The sequence below is a fragment of the Rana temporaria genome, chromosome 9 (genome assembly GCF_905171775.1).
Source record: "Rana temporaria chromosome 9, aRanTem1.1, whole genome shotgun sequence".
Lineage (NCBI taxonomy): Eukaryota > Metazoa > Chordata > Amphibia > Anura > Ranidae > Rana > Rana temporaria.
In genome coordinates, this window is record NC_053497.1 from 168671707 (window position 1) to 168694588 (window position 22882).

The window sequence follows — 22882 nt, forward strand, 5'->3', positions numbered from 1 at the left end:
TGCTACCTATTGGTGCCCCTGAGTGCTACCTATTGGTGCCCCTGAGTGCTACCTATCAGTGCCACCTCATCAGCACACATCAATGAAGGAGAAAAATTACATCACATGATCAGCTGTCATTGGCTGACAGCTGATCACATGGCAAGGGGTCTTGATCAGCCCCTTATTCCGATTAACACAAGGGGCACGCAGGCAGCACATGTTCGGGAGGACGTTTATGGACGCCCTCCTGGCAATTTAAGCCCGCACTGTAGCCATCTTTCGGTTATAGCACGGGTGCAAAAAAGGAATAAAAAAATAAAATAAAAATAAAAATAAAGCAGTATGCACCATCACTTCAACATCAATACTCCTTAGGGACACGAGGAGCCAAAAGCTGGTGTGCATAGTCCATAGTGGATTTTATACCGCGAGGTTCTGTCTGTGTTCTCAATAAACTTACTGAGGAATGACTTCATGGTGGGTACAGGAAAGCCCTTGTTTCTCTATGGGGTGTCAGAATCTCTACCTCGCTTTTATATTTCATACTGTTCTTGTTTTCTCAGCCAGTTGTGGGTCTGAATTTTTTTTAACTCCTAGCTTTTTTTCTATTCTCCTTGCACAGGGGGTAATCCCATATCTCGGAGTCTTCCTCACCGACCTGGTCATGCTGGATTCTGCCATCCGAGATCAGCTGGAGGTGAGATTTTATGCTTCTTCGATGGATTTTGAAAACTCAGAAATTTAAAAATAAAAATGTTTTCAGAATACCTTACTTTAATAATTCCAAAGGGATTTGTTGGGCAATGCAGATCTGGAGCCCAATATACGTCAAGTTAAGTCTTGGACCTGAGGATGTACTGAGGCCAATAATGTGATGGGAAACTTTTATATATTTTAATCCTTCTATTATTTACACATTTTTGTATTTTTTTTTTTATTTTTTTTTAGAACGGATATCTTAACTTTGAGAAGAGAAGAAAGGTGAGTGTGGAATTGGGATAATATCAATATAGCTGCATAGCATGGCAATGGCATTTTCACTATAGTAGTGGTAAGACAACAAAAAATGTATACTTTCTGTGAAAGAATCGCTAGTCCACCTAAAATTCATACTACAATTTTTCATTGATGCTGCCAACTTAAAGCCTTGCATATACCCAATGAAGTGACTGGCCTCAGGCGATACAAATCCTCCTATATTACCGTATATACTCGAGTATAAACCAAGTTTTTCAGCACATTTTTATTTTTTTGGTCTGAAAATGCCCCCCTTGGCTTATACTCGAGTCACCTTTTTGCGCCTGATCTCCCGGAATTGGGGACGCAGTACCGACTGGCCGTAGGTCCCCTGGACCCCAAGCTTGGCATACATCTAGCCCCACTCTTCCTCTACAAGTGTGCAAAGTTTGTTGTCCGGGGGACCTATGGCTGGGGAGCACCGATTTGTCAAAATCTGGCACCCCTTCCATAGCCTCCCATGTTAAATGGTAATTTCTCTGGTAAATTTGGGGACCCAGTGCCGGCCGTAGGTCCCCTGGACCCGAAACTTGGCACACATGTAGCCCCCGTTCTCCTCTACAAGTGTGCAAAGTTTGCTGTCTGGGGGACCTACGGCTGGGGAGCACCGTTTTTTCACTTCCATGTTAAACGCAAGTCTAGGCATGGGCACAGTGAGGCATGTAGATGGACACAGTGGGCCGGATTCGGATACCTGAGCGTATCTATCCGGCCGGCGTAACATATCTTAGATACGTTACGCCGCTGTAACTTTGGGCGCAAGTTCCGTATTCAGAAAGAACTTGCGCCCTAAGTTACGGCGGCGTAACGTATGTGGGCCGGCGTAAGCCCGCCTAATTCAAATGGGGATGTTGGGGGCGTGTTTTATTTAAATTTTGCTTCCCAGTGCGCATGCTCGAAAATCCGCTGCAAAACGTCATTGCTTTCGACGTGAACGTAAATTACGTCCAGCCCTATTCGCGAACGACTTACCCAAACGACGTAAAATTTCAAAACTCGGCGCGGGAACGATGGCCATACTTAACATTAGCTACGCCTCATATAGCAGGGGTAACTATACGCTGAAAAAAGCCTAACTTAAACGGCGTAAAAAAATTGCGCCGGCCGAACGTACGTTTCTGAATCGCCGTATCTACCTAATTGGCCTATTCCTCGCGTAACCATACGGAAGCGCCACCTAGCGGCCGGCCTGAAAATGCAGCCTAAGATACGACGGTGTAAGACACTTACACCTGTCGGATATTGGGGAAATCTATGCGTAACTGATTCTCTGAATCAGGCGCATAGATACGACCGACCGCACTCAGAGATACGACGGCGTATCTCTTTTCTGAATCTGGCCCAGTGAGGCATGTAGATGGACACCCTAGTCTTATACTCGAGTCAATATGTTTTCCCAGTGTTTTGTGGTAAAATTAGGTGCCTCGGCTTATATTCGGGTTGGCTTATACTCGAGTATATACGGTAGTTGTATCTGTTCACCTGTAGTCTTCTCTTCTCTACACCTGTTTAAAGTGCTGAATATTTAAAGCTTGTCTGATGCTGCGTACACACGATTGGATTTTCCAACAACAAATGTTCGATGTGAGCTTTTGGTCGCATATTCCAACCGTGTGTAGGCTCCATCGGACATTTGCTGCCTGATGGAGCCTACACACGAATGACGATCTGCCTTGTTTACAAAGGCAGATCGGTGTTCTGCCTGTCTCTTGAACTATTGATGGGTCCTGCTGATTGGCTCCTGCTGTGTCCAATCACAGTGGGAGCGGGTCGCCGGGGGCGCGCACCTGACCCAGAAGTGCAGGATCATGTACAGGTGTGTGATCCTGCACAGGGGAGCCGCTTTGTTGCCATGTACAGTACATGGTTCCGCCGCATGATCGTTCTTATAGGCGGCGGGAGGGGACGCCCCCCCTCCCGCCGCCATCCGGTGCTTCTCCGGGCTCGGAGAAACGATCTGCCGGCATCCGATGGAAACCATAGAGTAGACTGGTGACCCGATGGTCACCAGTCATCTCTATGATCGTCGGAGGCCCGGGCGCGATGTTATGACGTCACGCTGGGTCCTGGAATGTAAACACAGCCGCATTTGCGGCTGAAAGCATTAGATCGGTGAATTTTTTTTCAAGATCTAATGCTTTCCTGCCTGGAGGAGAGATGTAGGGTCTTATTGACCCCGCATCTCTCCATAAAGAGGACCTGTCACACACATTCCTATTACAAGGGATGTTTACATTCCTTGTAATAGGAATAAAAGTGATCAATAAAAAAAAATGACAAAGTCTGAAAATAAAAGAAATCGAGTAAAATAAAAAATAAAATAATAAAAAAATTTTTTTTAAATGCCCCTATCCCCGGTAGCTCGCGTATAGAAGCGAACACACACGTAAGTCCCGCCCACATATGTAAACGCCGTTCAAACCACACATGTAAGGTATCGCCGCGTGCGTTAGAGCGCCAGCAACAATTCTAGCACTACTCTGTAACTCTAAATTTGTAACTTGTAAAAAAAAAAAATAAGCGACGCCTATGGAGATTTTTAAGTACTGACGTTTGGCGCCATTCCATGAGTGTGCGCAATTTTAAAGCGTGACATGTTGGGTATCTATTTACTCGGCGTAACTTCATCTTTCACATTATACAAAAAAATTGGGCTAACTTTACTGTTTTGTTGTTTTTTAATTCCACAAAACTGTTTTTTTCCCCAAAAAAAGGCGTTTGAAAAATGATTGCGCAAATACTGTGCGAGATAAAAAGTTGCAATGGCTGGCATTTTATTCCCTAGGGTGTCTGCTAAAAAAACATATATAGTGTTTGGGGGTTCTGAGTAATTTTCTAACAAAAAAAATATGATTTATGCATGTAGGAGAGAAGTGCCAAAATAGGCCCGGTATGGAAGTGGTTAAGGACCATACTTTGCAGAGGTGCCTTTAATAGGACAGTTTTGGTTCATTATGATTTCAAATGTATCCAACATAAAATATCCCCAGAAGAGACTCAACCTACCAACCTACACCTGTAATTGAGGCATCAAAGCAAGGATGAATTTGGATGAATGAGCGATGGGTTCTGATTGGGTTGCTGCACTTTGCACATTCAATTCTGCTTCATGTCATTGTTGCATCTACGTTTTCTAACTGTCATTGCAATATATCTGTTTTAGGAGTTTGAGTCACTTTCTCAGATTCGGATCCTGCAAAATGTCTGTCTGGGCTATCGGTTCACTTCTGATCCGCAGTTTGTCAGCTGGTTCCAGAAGCTGCGCTCAATGAGCGTGGATGAGAGGTGAGTCTATCCTGCAGGACCAGAGCCAAGCCAGTTCCAAGGAATGTGCCATTTATGTAAAAATGTGTCGCAATAGTGGTTGTGTCTGTTCTCTTATGGCCAGGCCCGTCGCTACAAGGCAGGCAAACCAAGCAATTGCTTGGGGCCCCGAATTGGCCTGGGGCCCCAAGCAGGGCCCTTGCTGCGCTTCCTATATGCTGCAGCTGCCTGAGCGCTCTATAGAGAGCGTGCAGCACTGCTGCCTTGAGTCGTCGCTTCCCCTTCTCTGTAGCGTGGCCGAGCTCCTCTTCCTTCCTCCTATCAGTCCGGACTCCGGCCGGGTACCACGCGGTACAGGAGATTCAGTTATCTGTTCCCGGCCGGACTCGCAGGAAGTGCACACTGAGTGCTCCCTTCCTTTCAGTCCGGCTGGGAACAGGAAACTGAATCTCCTACCACGTGGTAGGGACCCGGTAGGGAGGGGGGGCCAGGAGGGGGCGTAAAAAGAACATGGGTAGGGGGGGGCCCGGGAGGAAGTAAAAAGAACATGGGGGGGTTTTGCGTGCGGGGGGGGGGGGTTGGGGGGCCCCTGTCCATTTTGCTTGGGGCCCCCAAATTCCTTAAAACGGCCCTGCTTATGGCGTCACAAATTTACTGGCCTGATCAGTAGTCAATTACATAGTGCCGACAACTTGCGCGTTGCTTTACAATGCTTTACATGCTGTACATTTACATCAGCCCCTGCCTTCAAGGAGCTTACGATCCAAGGTCAGTTTGCTTCGTTCCGAATTAAAATACGGACACATTTTTCGTTATTCGGATGTATCCGAATTTCTGAATCACAATAGTACGAATTTAAACTAATCCAAAATAACGAAAACAAAATTTTGGCCGACATTCAAATAGTTTTCTAATCAAATTCGCATTGTTTTTTAATCAAATTTGAATATACGATGAGAATAAAATGGAATAGAAAATAAAAGAATATAATTGAAAATAATATACTAGGATAGAAAGTAATAAAATAGAAGATAAAAGGATAGAATATAATAGAGTAAAACAGAACAGAATACAAAATTAAAAAATAGAAAATAAAGGGATAGAATAGCAAATAAAAGAACAGAATAAAAAATTGAATATATAGGGGTAGATTCACAAAGGAGATACGACGGCGTATCTCTGAGTCTGGCCGGTCGTATCTATGCGCCTGATTCATAGAATCAGTTAAGCATAGATTTGTATTAGATCCGACCGGCGTAAGTGTCTTACGCCGTCGGATCTTAAATGCATTTTTACGCTGGCCGCTAGGGGCGTGTACGCTGATTTACGCCTAGAATATGTAAATCAGCTAGATACGCGAATTCACGAACGTACGCCCGGCCGACACAGTACAGTAATGCTGTTTACGTTAGGCGTAAAGTTAACCCTGCTATATGAGGCGTATATGCTGCGTACCGATGTTAACCATGGACTTCGTTCCCGCGTCGAATTTTGAAAAATTTACGTTGTTTGCGTAAGTCGTCCGTGAATGGGGCTGGACGTCATTTTTACATTCACGTCAAAACCAATACGTCCTTGCAGCGTAGTTTGGAGCAATGCACACTGGGAAATTTCACGGACGGCGCATGCGCCGTTAGTGAAAAACTTCAATCACGTCGGGTCATGGTTAATTTACATAACACACGCCCACCTCTTCACAATTTGAATTAGGCGGGCTTACGCCGGCCTATTTACGCTACGCCGCCGCTACTTTCTTTTGAGAATACGGCACTTGCCTGTAAAAGTTGCGGAGGCGTAACGTAAATAGGATACGTTACGCCCGCACAAACATACGCCATTCTACGTGAATCTACCCCATAACTTTCTTCTGAAATTCGAATTTCAAATGAATACATTTGACTAGAAAAGAAAAGAAAATCCAATAATAAAATAGAAAATAGACTATAGCAATATAACAAACTGTTTTTTCCAAAATCCAATTTCGAATAGAATAAATTTTGAATAGAATAGAAAATATTTTTTTTTCTCTTTGGGGCTCAATGGAGGGAGGAGAGAGGGGAGAGGAGAAGGGAATGTAAGGCAGTATTATAAGGATGGACCTAGCTCTGTACCCACACAAATGTTTTTTGTATTTTTGTAGCATGTAGTTTGTATATGTTAATGTTACATGTATGAAGAACTTGTGAAGTTTATAATGGTTGTTGATTTAAAAAAAAATATATTTTTTAAGAAAGTTTGTAAAGTTTTTCTATCTATGTGAAACCAATAAAAAAAAATTAAAATTAAAGAATAGAACAGACAATAATAAAAAAAAAAAATAGAATGGAATTGAATAAGACAAATAGAACCATCTTCCAAAATTCGAATTTCGAATAGAACAAATTTGATGTTGAATGGAATTCAATTTGAATGGAATTTTGAATCGATTTGATTAAACCAAACTAATTCCGAAAACAAATTAAAACAAAAACAAAATTAAAAAATTCAATTTAATTTGACTAAACAAATTTATGTAAATATCTTTTTTATTTTTATTCTGCACATGTTGCTAGCTAGGCAGAAGCCAGTTGACCTACTAGCAAGTCTTTAAAATGTTGGAGGAAACCAGAATAGCTAGAGGAAAGCCATGCAAGCTCAGGGAGAACATACAAACTCCATGCAGATGGCGTGCTGGCCAGGATTTAAACTGAAGTGCTTCAAGGAAGAAGCGCTAACCTCTAAGCCACTGTGCTGCCCCTAGTGAGTGAAGAATAACCCACCCAACATTCATGTATTGCAAAATAAATCAGATTCTGGATCCCTTTTAAAATAAAAGTAGGAATCAAATTGGTTGCTTTTGGACAACTGATCCATTGTGCATGCTACAGGATGTTTTGTGATTCTGTCATGTGAGTGACGCATTTTAATTTCTTTGGCAGTTATCGATTGTCATGTGACATTGAGCCGACGCAGGACACAACGACGGTGACCCCAGTGAAACCCACAGTGGTCATCACACACTGCACCGAGTGAGTAGATGACATGTATTTGCATTCCAGATGTATATTATTCTTAAAGTTTACCTTCAGGAAGACTTTCCAAAAATGCCCCTGTGCGATTTCTATAGCCAATGAATAGTACATACCAGCACTCCTCCTGTTGTGAATGTTGGATATCCTTCCATTACAGATGCAGCTGTTGGAAGGCCTCTCCATAGAAACTACTGGCCCCTGATGCTCCTCCATCCTGCCTTTGTCAGAATGGGCTGAACAGCACGATAATGCGCCCCCTGGTGGCGGTTCTGGGTAGTTCAAACTGCACCTCCCTGCTCCAGCTGAGCTCAGTAGCGGCTGCTTCCGGGCCATTCAAACTGTGAGCATGTGCAGAGCGTGGTCTCCTTCTCTCTTGTGAGCTTAGCTAGAAAAGAAGTCAACGCACTGCGCATGTGCCGCGCAGTTTGTATGGCCGGAGAAGCCACTACTGAGCTCAGGTAAATGAGGAGCGCACACTGCGCATGTGCAGTTTAAACGGCTCTGAAGATGAGGGGTCTCTAAGCTTTCTAAACAAAGGGCCGGTTTATTGTTCTTCAGACTTTAGGGGGGCCGGACTGTAGCCACGGAGAGTAGAAAATGTCTTGGGGGGTTAGTGGGAGTAAACAGTGCCCCACCGTTGGTGTCAGTGGGAGGAATAGTGCCCCACCGTTGGTGTCAGTGGGAGGAATAGTGCCCCACCGTTGGTGTCAGTGGGAGGAATAGTGCCCCACCGTTGGTGTCAGTGGGAGGAATAGTGCCCCACCTTTGGTGTCAGTGGGAGGATTAGTGTCCCAATGTTGGTATTAGTGGGAGGAATTGTGACCCACCTTTGGTATTAGTGGGAGGAATAGTAACCCACCGTTGGTGTCAGTAAGAGGAATGGTGCCCCATTGTTGGTATCAATGGGAGGAATAGTGCACCATTTTTGGTGTCAGTGGGAAGAATAGTGCCCCAGTGTTGGTGTCAGTGGGAGAAATAATGCCCCATTGTCAGTGGGAGGAATAGTGCCCCAGTGTTGGTGTCAGTGGGAGAAATAATGCCCCATTGTCAGTGGGAGGAATAGTGCCCCAATGTTGGCATCATTGGGCGGAATAGTGACCCACCGTTGGTATTAGTGGGAGGAATAGTAACCCACCATTGGTGTCAGTGAGAGGAATAGTGCCCCATTGTTGGTATCAGTGGGAGCAATGGTGCCCCATCATGGGTGTCAATGGGAGGAATAGTGCATCGTTGTTGGTGTCGGTGGGAGAAATAATGCCCCATTGTCAGTGGGAGGAATAGTGCCCCATTGTCAGTGGGAGGAATAGTGCCCCAATGTTGGTGTCAGTGGGAGGAATAGTGCACCGTTGTTGGTATCAGTGGGAGCAATGGTGCCCCATCATGGGTGTCAATGGGAAGAATAGTGCCCCAGTGTTGGTGTCGGTGGGAGAAATAATGCCCCATTGTCAGTGGGAGGAATAGTGCCCCATTGTCAGTGGGAGGAATAGTGCCCCAATGTTGGTGTCAGTGGGAGGAATAGTGCACCGTTGTTGGTGTCAGTGGGAAGAATAGTGCCCCAGTGTTGGTGTCAGTGGGAGGAATAGTGCACCGTTGTTGGTGTCAGTGGGAAGAATAGTGCCCCAGTGTTGGTGTCAGTGGGAGGAATAGTGCACCGTTGTTGGTGTCAGTGGGAAGAATAGTGCCCCAGTGTTGGTGTCAGTGGGAGGAATAGTGCCCCAATGTTGGTGTCCGTGGGAAGAAGAGTGCCCCAAGGGCCAGATAAAGATAAGCAAAAGGCTACAGTTTGGAGACCACTGGTCACTGCGTTTACAATATTGCGTTCTCTAAAAAACGATCCGCGGTAGACCACTTTTGAGAGGGTAACGGGGTTGAATTTTTTTTTTCTCTGCCAAAGGCCAGTTTAAAATGGAGCCAACAAGCCACAACTGAGAGCTAAGCATTTGGCTCCTGGTTGCAGAGCTATTGGCTTGAATGGGTGAGTTTGAGAGGTAGAACCATGTTAAATTTACCACACCACAGCTGTAGTCAAAGCATCATGGCCGTGGCATGTGTATAATTCCCCCCGGCTGTATGTTAGGGTTTAATGGGTGGTAACAGGGGTGGCAAAACTGCTGCCCAACTGCTTGCTTTTACACCCCCTGTCTGCTTATGTGGAAATGGTCTAAGTGAAAGCTGGAAGTAGAGACTGCCCCCTCTCTAAAAGGCAGGAGCCCTAGTCGGGTATCGGCAGTCATGTGACCACTAAAAATAGATAAAATAAAAAGTATGTATTAGGGTGTTCGCTCCAAAGCTCAAACACATGGTACCGATCACTTACTGTATTCATTCACAGAGAAAAAGGGGACGGTAAATTATATATTTACCGGCCCCTTCCCCCACACCTTTAACTTCCCTGTGTGTGCCTTTGGGAGAAAAGAGGAAGGAAGCTGGCAGTGCTGTGGGGGGGGGGGGGGGGGGTGTATGGGTATGAGCAGGGCCGGTGCTACCACTAGTCAGCCGCCTAGGGCGCCCGGCCACTGGTGTTCCTATTCTTTTCTCTCTGCAGCAAGCAGCTAAGTCTTAGAATCAGCAGGCAGTCACTGTTCCGTTCGCACATAGTGTCAGAGGCGCAGGGGCGGCGGAGGACTATGTCTGTGTCCCGACTCCTGAATGAATGGAAGCAAGCAAACATTTATTGATGGGCGCTGGTGAGGCTGCAGTTGCTGGGCGCTGGTGAGGCTGCAGTTGCTGGGCGCTGGTGAGGCTGCAGTTGCTGGGCGCTGGTGAGGCTGCAGTTGCTGGGCGCTGGTGAGGCTGCAGTTGCTGGGCGCTGGTGAGGCTGCATTTGATGGGCGCTGGTGAGGCTGCATTTGATGGGCGCTGGTAGAGACTGGGGTTGATGGGCGCTGGTAGAGGCTGCAGTTGATGGGCGCTGGTAGAGGCTGCAGTTGATGGGCGCTGGTAGAGGCTGCAGTTGATGGGCGCTGGTAGAGGCTGCAGTTGATGGGCGCTGGTAGAGGCTGCAGTTGATGGGCGCTGGTAGAGGCTGCAGTTGATGGGCGCTGGTAGAGGCTGCAGTTGATGGGCGCTGGTGAGGTTGCATTTGATGGGCGCTGGTGAGGCTGCATTTGATGGGCCCTCCAATAAAAGTGGGGTATACATGGGCAAGGCAAAGGGAGTGGCAAAATGAAGTTTTGCCTAGGGTGTCAAAAATCCTTGCACCAGCCCTGGGTATGAGCCAGGGCAGTAGGGGAAATCTGCACTGCACAAGGTGAGTACCTGTGCGCACGCCTATGGAGGCAACGTTAATGCTCTTACAGCTCTTGGGTACTCACTGCTTCTCCTGATAGTGCCTCTAGGGTGGATGTGATGACATCACTGCATTGAAGAGTGGGTAGACACAGATCAGAGAGCCAACAATGCTGAATATTTGGAAGTGGTAGCATAGCGTTGTCGGCCCTCCATAGGAAATAACAGAAGCACTGGCGAATACTTGAGAATGACAGGACTGGTAATAATATCAGATTTATATATTGTGTAATACATTTTGCCTGAAGTTCACTTTTAATGTACAACTAAACTTGATTGATGAAAAACTGGAGAAGCAGACACCGATCCAGATGCCAATCTGCTCCGTGATAGTCTTAGTCCTGCATTTAAAAAAAAAGTTGTCCCCATTTCAAAGGTCAGAGCAATCCAATCTTTATTGAATAAAATCCATGATGGGATGACAGTCACGGTTCCCAAAGAGAAGATGATGATGGTAGTTGACGTGTTTCACGCAGCTAGCATTTCTTCATCTTGATCGTATGATTCTGATTAAATGCTAGCTGCGCGAAATGTGTTTACTACTATCATCTTCTCTTTGGGAACTGTGGCCATCATCCTATTATGGATTTTATTCAATAAAGATTGAATTGCTCTGACTTTTGGTGTGCGGTCAACCCTTTTTTTTTATTCTTTATTTAACCACTTCCATACCGGGCACTTATACACCTTCCCGCCCAGACCAATTTTTAGCTTTCAGCGCTGTTGCACTTTGAATGACAATTGCGCGGTCATGCTACAATGTACCCAAACTAAATTTTTATCATTTTGTACCCACAAATAGAGCTTTTTTTCTGTGGTATTAGATCACCACTGGGATATTTTTTTCTGCCAAAAAAATTAAATAAATGACCGAAAATTTAGAAAAAAAAAGTTTTTTTGTTTCTGTTATAAAACATTGTAAATAAGTACGTTTTCTCCTTCACTGATGGGCACTGATGAGGTGGCATTGATGGGCACTAATATGCGGCACGGATAGACGGCACAGACGGGCACTGATAGGCGGCATGGATGGGCACTTATAGGTGGCACGGATGGGCACTATTGTTTGTGTTGTACTAATGGATGCCAATCAGTGCCAAACAATGCCTGCCAATCAGTGATGCCCATTGTGGGTACTGATTGGCATCCATTGCGGCACTGATTGGCATCCATTTTTTGTGTCCTCATCCCTGGTGGTCTAGGGTGGCATCCTTTTTTTTTGTTATTCCTGGTGGTCTATATGGCCATCCCTGGTGGTCCAGTGGGCATCCTCGGGCGGGGGCTGTGCTGATAATCGCTCAGCACAAACCCCCCCCTGTCACAGGAGCAGCCGATCGGCTCTCCTCTACTCGCTTCTGACAGACGCGAGTGAGGAAAAGCCGATTACCGGCTTTTAATATTTACATCGTGATCAGCCGTGATTGGACACGGCTGATCACGTGGTAAAGAGTCTCCGTGAGAGACTCTTTACCTTGATCGGTGTTGTGGGGTGTCAGACTGACACCCTGCAACAACGATCGCCGCGATGCGCGCCCCCGGGGGTGCGCAGCGGCTCAGAATCCTGAGGATGTCATATGACGTCCAGTCAGGATTCTACAACCACTTTGCCAACGTCAATATGTCATTGGCGGACGGCAAGTGGTTAAGGTAGGCAACATGACAAAGCAGTACAGCATGACAGTCCATTCTTAATGATAATCATTAACAGTGGTAATACAAAGGGGGGTTTAACTTCCCGCCCGGTCTATAGCAGAATGACTGTCGGGAAGTGGTTCAGTTATCCTGACTGGGCGTCATGTGAGGGTCACATTGCTGGAATAAGTGGGGGAATATTTCTGTGCGTTTTTTTAATTTTGCTTTAAGTATAAAATAAATAACCTGCCCGTTTCCCTTTATCTCTGCAGTCTTCTGGCTTCCATTGTTGCTCCATTTGGACCCAGCATGCACATGGTGGCTTGGGATGTGCCCTCTGATCGACTGATGGCACCCGGCCTAACAGCGGTAAAGATGTTTTTCCATCTGTCATCTGTGCTACCCAGTCCACACAGGCATTGTTTCATCCTATATCATAGTTATTGTAAGTGAGAGGGAGGGAGATCCATCAGATGAGTGGTGTGGGGTTTGTATAGCTGGCCATAGACAGTTCAAATCTTGGCTGGTTCAGCAGAGACCGTATGGGCAGGCTGAATGTACCCAAGATTGATCAATTTGGGTACAACCAGCCTGCCGGATATTGCATATGATTACTGCTAGCGGCTGTTAAAGCCGCTAACAGCAATCATTGTCTTCTCCTGGCAGGGATGGCTTCCTCTCATTGTTGAACCAGAGGCTGTGCATGCCTTGTACTCCCATCATTGATGGAGCAGAGGCCGTGCATGCACTGTACTCCCCTCATTGATGGATCAGAGGCTGTGCATGCACTGTACTCCCCTCATTGATGGGTCAGAGGCTGTGCATGCACTGTACTCCCCTTATTGTTGGAATAGAGGCTGTGCATGCACTGTACTCCACTCATTGATGGGTCAGAGGCTGTGCATGCACTGTACTCCCCTCATTGATGGAGAATAGAGGCTGTGCATGCACTGTACTCCCCTTATTGTTGGAATAGAGGCTGTGCATGCACTGTACTCCACTCATTGATGGGTCAGAGGCTGTGCATGCACTGTACTCCACTCATTGATGGAATAGAGGCTGTGCATGCACTGTACTCCCCTCATTGATGGAGCAGAGTCTGCGCATGCACTGTACTCCCCTCATTGATGGAGAATAGAGGCTGTGCATGCACTGTACTCCCCTCATTGATGGCGCAGAGGCTGTGCATGCACTGTACTCCCCTCATTGATGGCGCAGAGGCTGTGCATGCACTGTACTCCCCTCATTGATGGAGAATAGAGGCTGTGCATGCACTGTACTCCCCTCATTGATGGAGAATAGAGGCTGTGCATGCACTGTACTCCCCTCATTGATGGACCAGAGGCTGTGCATGCCCTGTACTCCCCTCATTGATGGACCAGAGGCTGTGCATGCACTGTACTCCCCTCATTGATGGAGAATAGAGGCTGTGCATGCACTGTACTCCCCTCATTGATGGACCAGAGGCTGTGCATGCACTGTACTCCCCTCATTGATGGATCAGAGGCTGTGCATGCACTGTACTCCCCTCATTGATGGATCAGAGACTGTGCATGCACTGTACTCCCCTCATTGATGGAGCAGAGGCTGTGCATGCACTGTACTCCCCTCATTGATGGATCAGAGGCTGTGCATGCACTGTACTCCCCTCATTGATGGGTCAGAAGTCGTGCATGCACTGTACTCCCCTCATTGATGGAATAGAGGCTGTGCATGCACTGTACTCCCATCATTGATGGATCAGAGGCTGTGCATGCACTGTACTCCCCTCATTGATGGATCAGAGACTGTGCATGCCCTGTACTCCCCTCATTGATGGACCAGAGGCTGTGCATGCCCTGTACTCCCCTCATTGATGGACCAGAGGCTGTGCATGCACTGTACTCCCCTCATTGATGGAGAATAGAGGCTGTGCATGCACTGTACTCCCCTCATTGATGGACCAGAGGCTGTGCATGCACTGTACTCCCCTCATTGATGGACCAGAGGCTGTGCATGCACTGTACTCCCCTCATTGATGGACCAGAGGCTGTGCATGCACTGTACTCCCCTCATTGATGGACCAGAGGCTGTGCATGCACTGTACTCCCCTCATTGATGGAGAATAGAGGCTGTGCATGCCTTGTACTCCCCTCATTGATGGATCAGAGGCTGTGCATGCACTGTACTCCCCTCATTGATGGAGAATAGAGGCTGTGCATGCACTGTACTCCCCTCATTGATGGAGAATAGAGGCTGTGCATGCACTGTACTCCCCTCATTGATGGACCAGAGGCTGTGCATGCACTGTACTCCCCTCATTGATGGAGAATAGAGGCTGTGCATGCACTGTACTCCCCTCATTGATGGATCAGAGGCTGTGCATGCACTGTACTCCCCTCATTGATGGAGAATAGAGGCTGTGCATGCACTGTACTCCCCTCATTGATGGAGAATAGAGGCTGTGCATGCACTGTACTCCCCTCATTGATGGAGAATAGAGGCTGTGCATGCACTGTACTCCCCTCATTGATGGAGCAGAGGCTGTGCATGCACTGTACTCCCCTCATTGATGGACCAGAGGCTGTGCATGCACTGTACTCCCCTCATTGATGGAGCAGAGGCTGTGCATGCACTGTACTCCCCTCATTGATGGGGCAGAGGCTGTGCATGCACTGTACTCCCCTCATTGATGGAGCAGAGGCTGTGCATGCACTGTACTCCCCTTATTGATGGAGCAGAGGCTGTGCATGCACTGTACTCCCCTCATTGATGGACCAGAGGCTGTGCTCCCTCATTGCTGTGTATTGCAGCAAAGTATGCACAAGCTCATATAGGCTGGATTCACATCTTTGCTTTTTTTAATTGATGCATTTTCCATTGAAATCAATAGAAATGCATCAAAACACATGGAATAAGACATGCGTCATGACTCATCAGGACGCATTGATGCGTGTTTTATAATGCGTGTTGACATGCAATGCGCAAAAAAATCTGCTACAATGCAAGTTTAAAGTGGATCTTCACCATGAAAACAAACTTAATTTCTCTACACAAATCTTTTTTTTTAATGAACACGTTTTGTTTCAGCCCTGCATGCTCTTTACTCACCCAGGCAATGCCAAAACTGTTTTAATTCAGAAAAGGACGAGGGGGCGTGCTTAGCGGTGCGTCATTGGTAGGTCCAACGGCTGAACCTCGGAAGATCCGTCAGGCTCCCGATGATGTCAAACAAAAAGATGGTGTCACGGGAACCGAGCGTTGGCAGAAGAGAGGAGGATCTCGGCAGGACAACGCGGGATGCGCGGGGTGGGTGAGTATTTAGAATGTGAATAAACCGTAGCTCTATAAGTAGGGGTTAAAAAAAAAAAAGGGGGGGGGGATAAAGATCCGCTTTAACATGCATTAAAAATTTGTTTAGATGCAAGTCCAACCATGAAGCATTTGATTTGCACTGCAAAGAAATTAAGACAATGTGACTGCTTTATTACCATTACGCCTCCCATTAGGCAGGGCAACCAGAAGGCACACAGTCATCCGGGTGCTAAATGTACTTCTGCATTCACTTTATACTTCATTTATGTGTTGGTGACTCAATTTTATACAACTTTTCCTACAACAGCAACAGAGAAGCCCCTCAGTTCCAGCGCTGGACATACACAGCTCCCCCAAGCCGCCTCCTAAGGGGTTTCTAACACCAGCTGTTCCCGGACGCACACACCGACGCTCCGCCTCCTGCGGCAGTCCGTTCACTACCGTTCAACACAGCGGCTCTGCGGAGTACATTGCGGAGCCAGGCAAAATCCCAGATCCCGCTGAAGACCACCGCATTATTCGTGCACAAGTGGCGCCGGCAGAGGAAAGCAGTGTCTACAAGAGTTTGCGGGTGAGTGCGCAATTATGACTTCTACATTGAGTGTTTCCCAGGTTCCAAAATGCCTGCAGTTCCAGTTTCCCACATCAGCTTGTCATTGCAGTGCCCTCTTAAAGTGGCCTACAGCGAGAACTGGAAAGTAGGATTTGCTGTGCATTGGCTGATCTGATCCTCCTGAGATCATTCTACTTCAAATGGTGCCATACACAGAACAATTTATTTAAACATTGTATTGTCTGGGAGAAAATGTGAGCGTGGTCGAAAGATACATACACTTAAAGCGCAGGTTCACCCTAAAAAACAACTTTCTACCATGCCATCCAGCATACTATCGTCGGCTACAGTATGCTTTTTTTGCGCTGTACTCAGTTTAATCCATTAGTTTCGTTTCAGACTCCCGCGGGGAAAGGCGTTCCTATGAAGAGGGGAACATGATTGACGGCCGGCTATGGCTCGTCACGCGTTCCGAAAATAGCCGGAGTAGGACTCGGCTCTTCACGGCGCTATACGGCGCCTGCACACAGACTAGGAGCTGACTGCGCAGGTGCCGTGAAGAGCCGAGTCCTATGTTGTCTGAAATTCCGAACGTCAAGAACGTGGTCACGTATAACACTACGACGAGCTGAGAAAAAATAAAGTTCAAAGATTCCGAGCATGCGTCGAATTGATTCCGAGCATGCATAAGATTTTTGTGCGTCGGAAATTGCATACAGACGATTGGAATTTCCGTCAAGAACTTTTGTTGTCGGAAAAATTGAGAACCAGCTCTCAAACATTTGTGGTCCGGAAATTCCAACAGCAAATGTCCGATGGAGCCTACACACGGTCGGAATATCCGACCAAACGCTCACATCGAACATTTGTTGTCGGAAATTCCGATCGTGTGTACGCGGCATAATTCTGTGAAAAACCATTTGATTGGATCGTTTATTGTATTGGCCACTATAATGCTGCAAATCTATATGGGTGCTGCTGGAAACGTAGACATGTTTTACTAATACTTTTATAAGCTGAGCCCTTTGTGTTGCCATTTCAGATCAACAGCCAGGAAAAAGCTCCAGCAGTGATTGACCGCATCTTGAGAAAACATCACATGAACACACTGGGTTCACATGAGCTTGTCCAGCTATTGCCAGGGAATAAAGGTCAGAAATCTCCAGAATTGTTTTTTGCATCTGTGTAAGGGGTTAACACGAGGGGGGCGAGGAAGGGGTTAAATGTGTACCCTGGGAGTGATTCTTACTGTGGGGGGAGGGGACTGACTGGAGGAGGTGACCGATCTGTGTCCCTATGTACAAGAGACACAGATCGGTCTCCTCTCTCCCCGACAGGATGTGGATCTGTGTGTTTATACACAGAGATACAGGTCCCTGGCTCTGTCACTGCCGATCGCGGGTACCTGGCTGACATCACAGCCGCCAGGCACATGCGCTCGCCCCCCAGTGACCGGAGGACCTGAGGCCATAAAAAGACGGCCTCCCGGATCTATAGAGCCACCTTGTGGCCGTTTTTTTACTATGGCCCGGGTCTCAGCCTAGGTTCACACTGCTGCGAATTCAAAATCGCGGTAAAATGCGCAATTTTACCGCGATTTCGCGGCTTGCGATTTTGGCCGCAATTTAATGTAAATCGCGGCCCGAAATCGCAAAAAGTAGTACAGGAACTACTTTTTGAAATCGCAGATGCGGCGTCGCAGTGATTAGGACAGTGCCATTGCCGACAATTGCCGCCGATTTGAGATGCGATTTGACATATCAAATCGCATCTCAAATCGTTCCAAATCGTACCCAGTGTGAACCAGGGCTTAAGAAGATAATATTTTTTTTATAGCAGAGAATCTATAGAATAACATGGCGGTTGTTGCAATATTTTATGTCGCACTGCATTTGCGCAGCGGTCTTTTATACACATTTTTTTTTGGAAGGGAAAAAATACACTTTCATGATTAAAAAAAAAAAAAAACGAAACCGTAAACTTAGCCCAATTTTTTGTATAATGTGAAAGATGATGTTACGCCGAGTAAAATACCCAGGCATGTCATGCTTTCAAATTGCGCACACTAGTGGAATGGCGACTACGGTACCTAAACATCTCTATAGGTGGCGCTTTACCAAAAAAAAAAAAAAACTGTTACCAGGTTAGAGTTGGAGGAAGCCTGATGCTCGAATTCTTGCTCTCGCTCCGACGATATCTCACATGTGTGGTTTGAATACCGTTTACATATGCGGGCGCAACTTGCGTGTGCTTTGTGTTTACAAGAGCTCGCGGGAGCGGGGTCGGTTTTTTTTTTACTTATATTTTTTTACATTGTCACTTTTAAAGGAGTTGTAAAGGTAAATGTTTTTTCACCTTAATGCATTATATATATATATATATATATATATAAATTAAAAAAAAAAAATGTGTATATATATATATATATATATATATATATATATATATATATATATATATATATAAAATTAAAAAAAAAATATATATTTTTTAAAAATATATATATATATATATATATATATATATATATATATATATATATATATATAAAAATTATTTTTTTTTATTTCTATAACTTGATAGGGTTGCTTTAAGATCAGTGCCTCACCATTAAGACTCTTTGCAAAAACTATAAAATATTTTACTTTCATTGGGGACACAGGAACCTCTGGGGTGTAAGCTCTGCCTATAGGAGGTTGGACACTACTCTCTGGGAGGCACACAGTGAAGTCCATGTGCTGCCCTTTTAGTCCATGAGTTGCCTATTAAATGAGTCACACTTCCATTCTTAGTATTTTTTTGCTTTTGTTCCCCAGAGGATAATGTACAGGTAATATTTGTCCCATCTTCCTGGGGCAGCCTAAAGCTGGCCATACACCTATAGATCATCTGCAGATTTTCTAGGGCCAGAGGTTCCTCCCATCTACGCTGAACTGTGTGGATGGAGGAATCTCCCACTCTTGCTAGTCGGCCCCGCTGGTTCTCGAAACAATGCCTGCACCCAATCAGAATGTTCGGGTATTGTGAGAGCCAGCAGGGCCAAATAGCAAGATATGGAAGCTTGGTCCAGTGGGAGATTCTTCCATCCACACAGAACCTGTTCCACTTTTTCCATCTGACCCTAGAAAATCTGCAGATAATCTATAGGTGTATGGCCAGCTACAAGAACCAGGACTAAAGAACCTGCCCTGATCATGTGCAGCAGCTTATGCCCTGTAGAGTGACCAAGGCCTTCTGGGATGCCTGATGTTGGTATCCCAGGAGGCTGTGAGCGACTGGCACACTATTCTAGCCTAGACAAGTGTCAGTAGTCCCCCCCCCCCCCCCAAAAAAAAAATCCAGCTGTGGAGGAAAAGGGGGGGGGGGGGGAGAGAGAGAGGAAGAATACAATGAGGGTGAAGGTCCAGCTTCAAGTAGTGAATAAAGCAGGGTTTGACAAATTTGCTTGGAATCTAGGAGCCAGCTAAAAAAGTTAGGAGCCAGAAAACGCGCCCTGTCCCGACGAGCTTGCGCGCAGAAGCGAACGCATACGCGAGCAGCGCCCGCATATGAAAACGGTGTTCAAAACACACAAGTGAGGTATCGCCGCGATCGTTAGAGCGAGAGCAATAATTCTAGCCCTAGGCCTACTCTGTAGCTCAAAAAATGCAACCTCTAGAATTTTTTTAAACATCGCTTATCGAGATTTTTAAGGGTAAAAGTTTGACGCCATGCCACGAGCGGGCGCAATTTTTAAGCGTGACATGTTGGGTATCATTTTACTCGGCGTAACATTATCTTTCACAATATTTAAAAAAATTGGGCCAAATTTATTGTCTTATTTTTTTTTAATTAAAAAAAGTGAATTTTTTCCAAAAAAAGTGCGCTTGTAAGACCGCTGCGCAAATACGGTGTGACAAAAAGTATTGCAATGACTGCCATTTTATTCTCTAGGGTGTTAGAAAAAAAATATATATAATGTTTGGGGGATTTAAGTAATTTTCTAGCAGAAAAAACTGTTTTAGTGTCGCAAACACCAAATCTGAAAAACGCCTAAGGTCTGGAAGTGGTTAACCTTGTCGTTCTGTTTCCCAAATAATTTATTGATACCGATGTCTCTTTTTACAGAGCTGGTCTTTCCAGGGACAGCAAACGTCTTCTATGCAATGAGTTCGGCCAGTATGGACTTCCTGGTCCGTCCACAGCAAACCACCACGACGCTTCCCACCGAGGGCAAACTGCACCACCACCGGGTACAAATTAATGCCACCTATCCCAAAATCAAGGCCAAGGCCGGAGACCTGGCACGGTCCCTCTTCTAACTGGCGGTTCCATGAGCAAAGCTTCAAAAGGACACTATTTTTCTCTCTTGTTACAATGGACGCATGTTGAAGGAAAGCACTGTATGCCATGAAGCCTTCAGAATCAGTCCAGCTCAGGATAAGGTGCTCTTATTGCTTTACCCAAAGTGGCCTTCCATTGACTTTTCTTGGGGACGATTTCTGGTGTTCAGACATCAGTTTTAACAGCTGATAGGAAAGTGCCGTCACAAGCCTTCCGTCAGCGGGAAATGGTGCAATTTTATCATTTATGTGACATCACCGCACCCCCCGCCTAGAAGTGATGTCACACTGCAAGTTATAACATGCTGCTCAAACTTTCATACACTAGCATCAAAAACACTATGTACTGTTTATTTGTATGTATTTCTGTCACTTTTTATCTAAATGTAAAATTAAACAAAATTTTTTTTTTTCCAAATGCTAGTTGCCATGTGACTGTGTGGGGTAAATGCTCTTCAGAGCTTGTAGTTCCAGCAAACAACGAGGGGAGGGGGGGGGGGCAGATTGTGGCCAGCAGGAGTGGAAATATTCCTGGAAACAGTGGGGTAGATTCAGGTAGATTTGCCCATTAATTACACCTGTGCAGCTCAGCTCAATTGCTCTGCGCCGGCGCAATTGGGCAAGATTGCCACCTGATTCAGGATGCCTTTTGTGTGGTAATTTGCGCCTGTGTAAGGCAAAATTGATTTATTTTCCTGTGCCTTTTATTATTTTTTAACATATCCCTTGGTGCTCAGATAAGGAGCTTTTTCTATTTAGTTTGATTATGCTCATCTGAATTTTTTTTTTTTAGATAATTTTTTTTTACTCAGATTATGAGCTTTTCTATATTTATTTTATGCTCAAAGTTTGAGTTTTTATTTTATTTTGTAGTCCCTACACACGGTTAGGAGTGTATACTACAGTGTGACTGGTGTGTGAATGGGGGGGGGGTGTCACTCCTGCTGGAAAAGGGGTGTCACCCTCTGCCATGTGAAAGGTGTATGAATGGACAGCAACATAATTGGAGCCTTGGCGCGGCGTTGCTGCTCCCTAATACCATGGGGTATCCTTGGGTCTAATCCAATTTTGGGTGCATGTGGGGTGTGTGTGCTAGGGACCACAGTGGTGTGCATGCGTGCCTTCTACTTGTGACATGATTAATGTGTGTGTTTAACCCGAAAAGAGACGTTCCACGAGACCACTCCTGACTGCTCTGACCGGGTAGAGTTTCTTGGGGGGGGGGGGGGGGTAGTGGGGTTGGGGGGTCAGGTCATCACATATGTCAATCTCCAGGCCCTTTCTCATGGCGTAGTTGTGCAGAATACAACATGCCCCGATGATCTGGCACACAAAGTTTGGGGAATACAACAGGGTACCCCCAGACTTATCCAGGCATCTGAAACGTGACTTCAGGATGCCAAATGTGCGCTCCACCACTGCATGGGTACGTGTGTGTGCTTCGTTATATCTTTCCTCTCCTGGGGTTTGGGGGTTCTGGAATGGGGTCATTAGATGAGGTCCCAGTGCATATGCCGCGTCACCTGGAAGAGAAAAGACAGGAGGATGTTGGTCGTGCATGTGCCCCTCGTGATGTCTGCATCATGGGGGGGGACAGTCATACCTGACACCAATGTCACTCACTAACCAGCCAGTTGTCCCCGTACATGTTCTGTTCAAATTCGGTGGGGATGCTGCTCTGACGGAATATAAAGCTGTCATGACAGGACCCGGTGTGTTTGGCACGGACGTGCCATGGGCATCCACTATGACCTGGACATTGATGGAATGCCAATGCTTCCGATTACAGTATATGTGCTCGGTCTCACAGGGGGGCTGTAGTGCCACATGGGTACAATCAATGGCCCCCACGGTGCGTGGGAATCTTGCAATCTGATAGAAATCTGTCACTGCCCCTGGACCTCCTGGGTGGGTTTGATAAATTGATTGGCCATGCGTCTCAGGATTGCAGGGATAACCTGGTGAACACATCTGCTCATGGAGGATTGTGACATCCCAGCCACCATTCCACCTGTACGCTGAAAAGAGCCAGTGGCCAGGAAATGCAGGGTTGCCACTACCTTGACCAGTGGCTCCACTGCATGGGCACGATGTGTCTGGCTGGTGATGTCATCATGCAGGGTTGTGGCTAATTCCAGGATGACTTCAGGGCTGAATCTAAACATGCGATACACCTCCGAATCCCCCATGGCAAAGATGTTCCTGCGCACTCGGTATATCCTCTCCAGTGCCCTCCTACGAGTCTTGCTCATTGCTAGAACCATAGCTGCCCCTGGCATGTTGGCACACAGATGTGAGGTCCTGCAAGTGTGGGTGCTCTGCTTGCTCAGCTCGTCCGTAACGGTGCTGCTGTAGTTGCTCTCCAGCTCACCTGTGGACGTCTGTTGCCAAGTTGCCCCTGCTTTTATGAGGAGCAATTTTGCCTGGGCTAAACAGCTTGCGCGCTTGGTGTGCAAACTGCGCCTCACACGCGCAGGTTTTTGAATCAGCGTTAGTTCCTCATTTGCTGAGGGAAAACA

The 22882-nt window shown here is 46.3% G+C and overlaps 1 protein-coding gene across 4 annotated transcripts in view; it reads left to right on the forward strand.

Annotated features, from left to right (window-relative positions):
* The window catches only part of RGL2 (ral guanine nucleotide dissociation stimulator like 2), a 103567-nt gene extending 82786 nt beyond the window's left edge, over nt 1-20781 (forward strand). For all 4 annotated transcript variants that reach the window (XM_040324963.1, XM_040324962.1, XM_040324959.1 and 1 more), the window contains 8 exons: nt 605-679; nt 931-963; nt 4163-4284; nt 7182-7271; nt 12467-12563; nt 15796-16059; nt 17084-17192; nt 20149-20781. In XM_040324963.1, the coding sequence (XP_040180897.1) occupies nt 605-679; nt 931-963; nt 4163-4284; nt 7182-7271; nt 12467-12563; nt 15796-16059; nt 17084-17192; nt 20149-20342 (984 nt within the window). In that variant the 3' untranslated portion in view covers nt 20343-20781. The remainder of the gene's footprint in view (nt 1-604; nt 680-930; nt 964-4162; nt 4285-7181; nt 7272-12466; nt 12564-15795; nt 16060-17083; nt 17193-20148) is intronic.
* Nucleotides 20782-22882: the final 2101 nt, after the last annotated feature.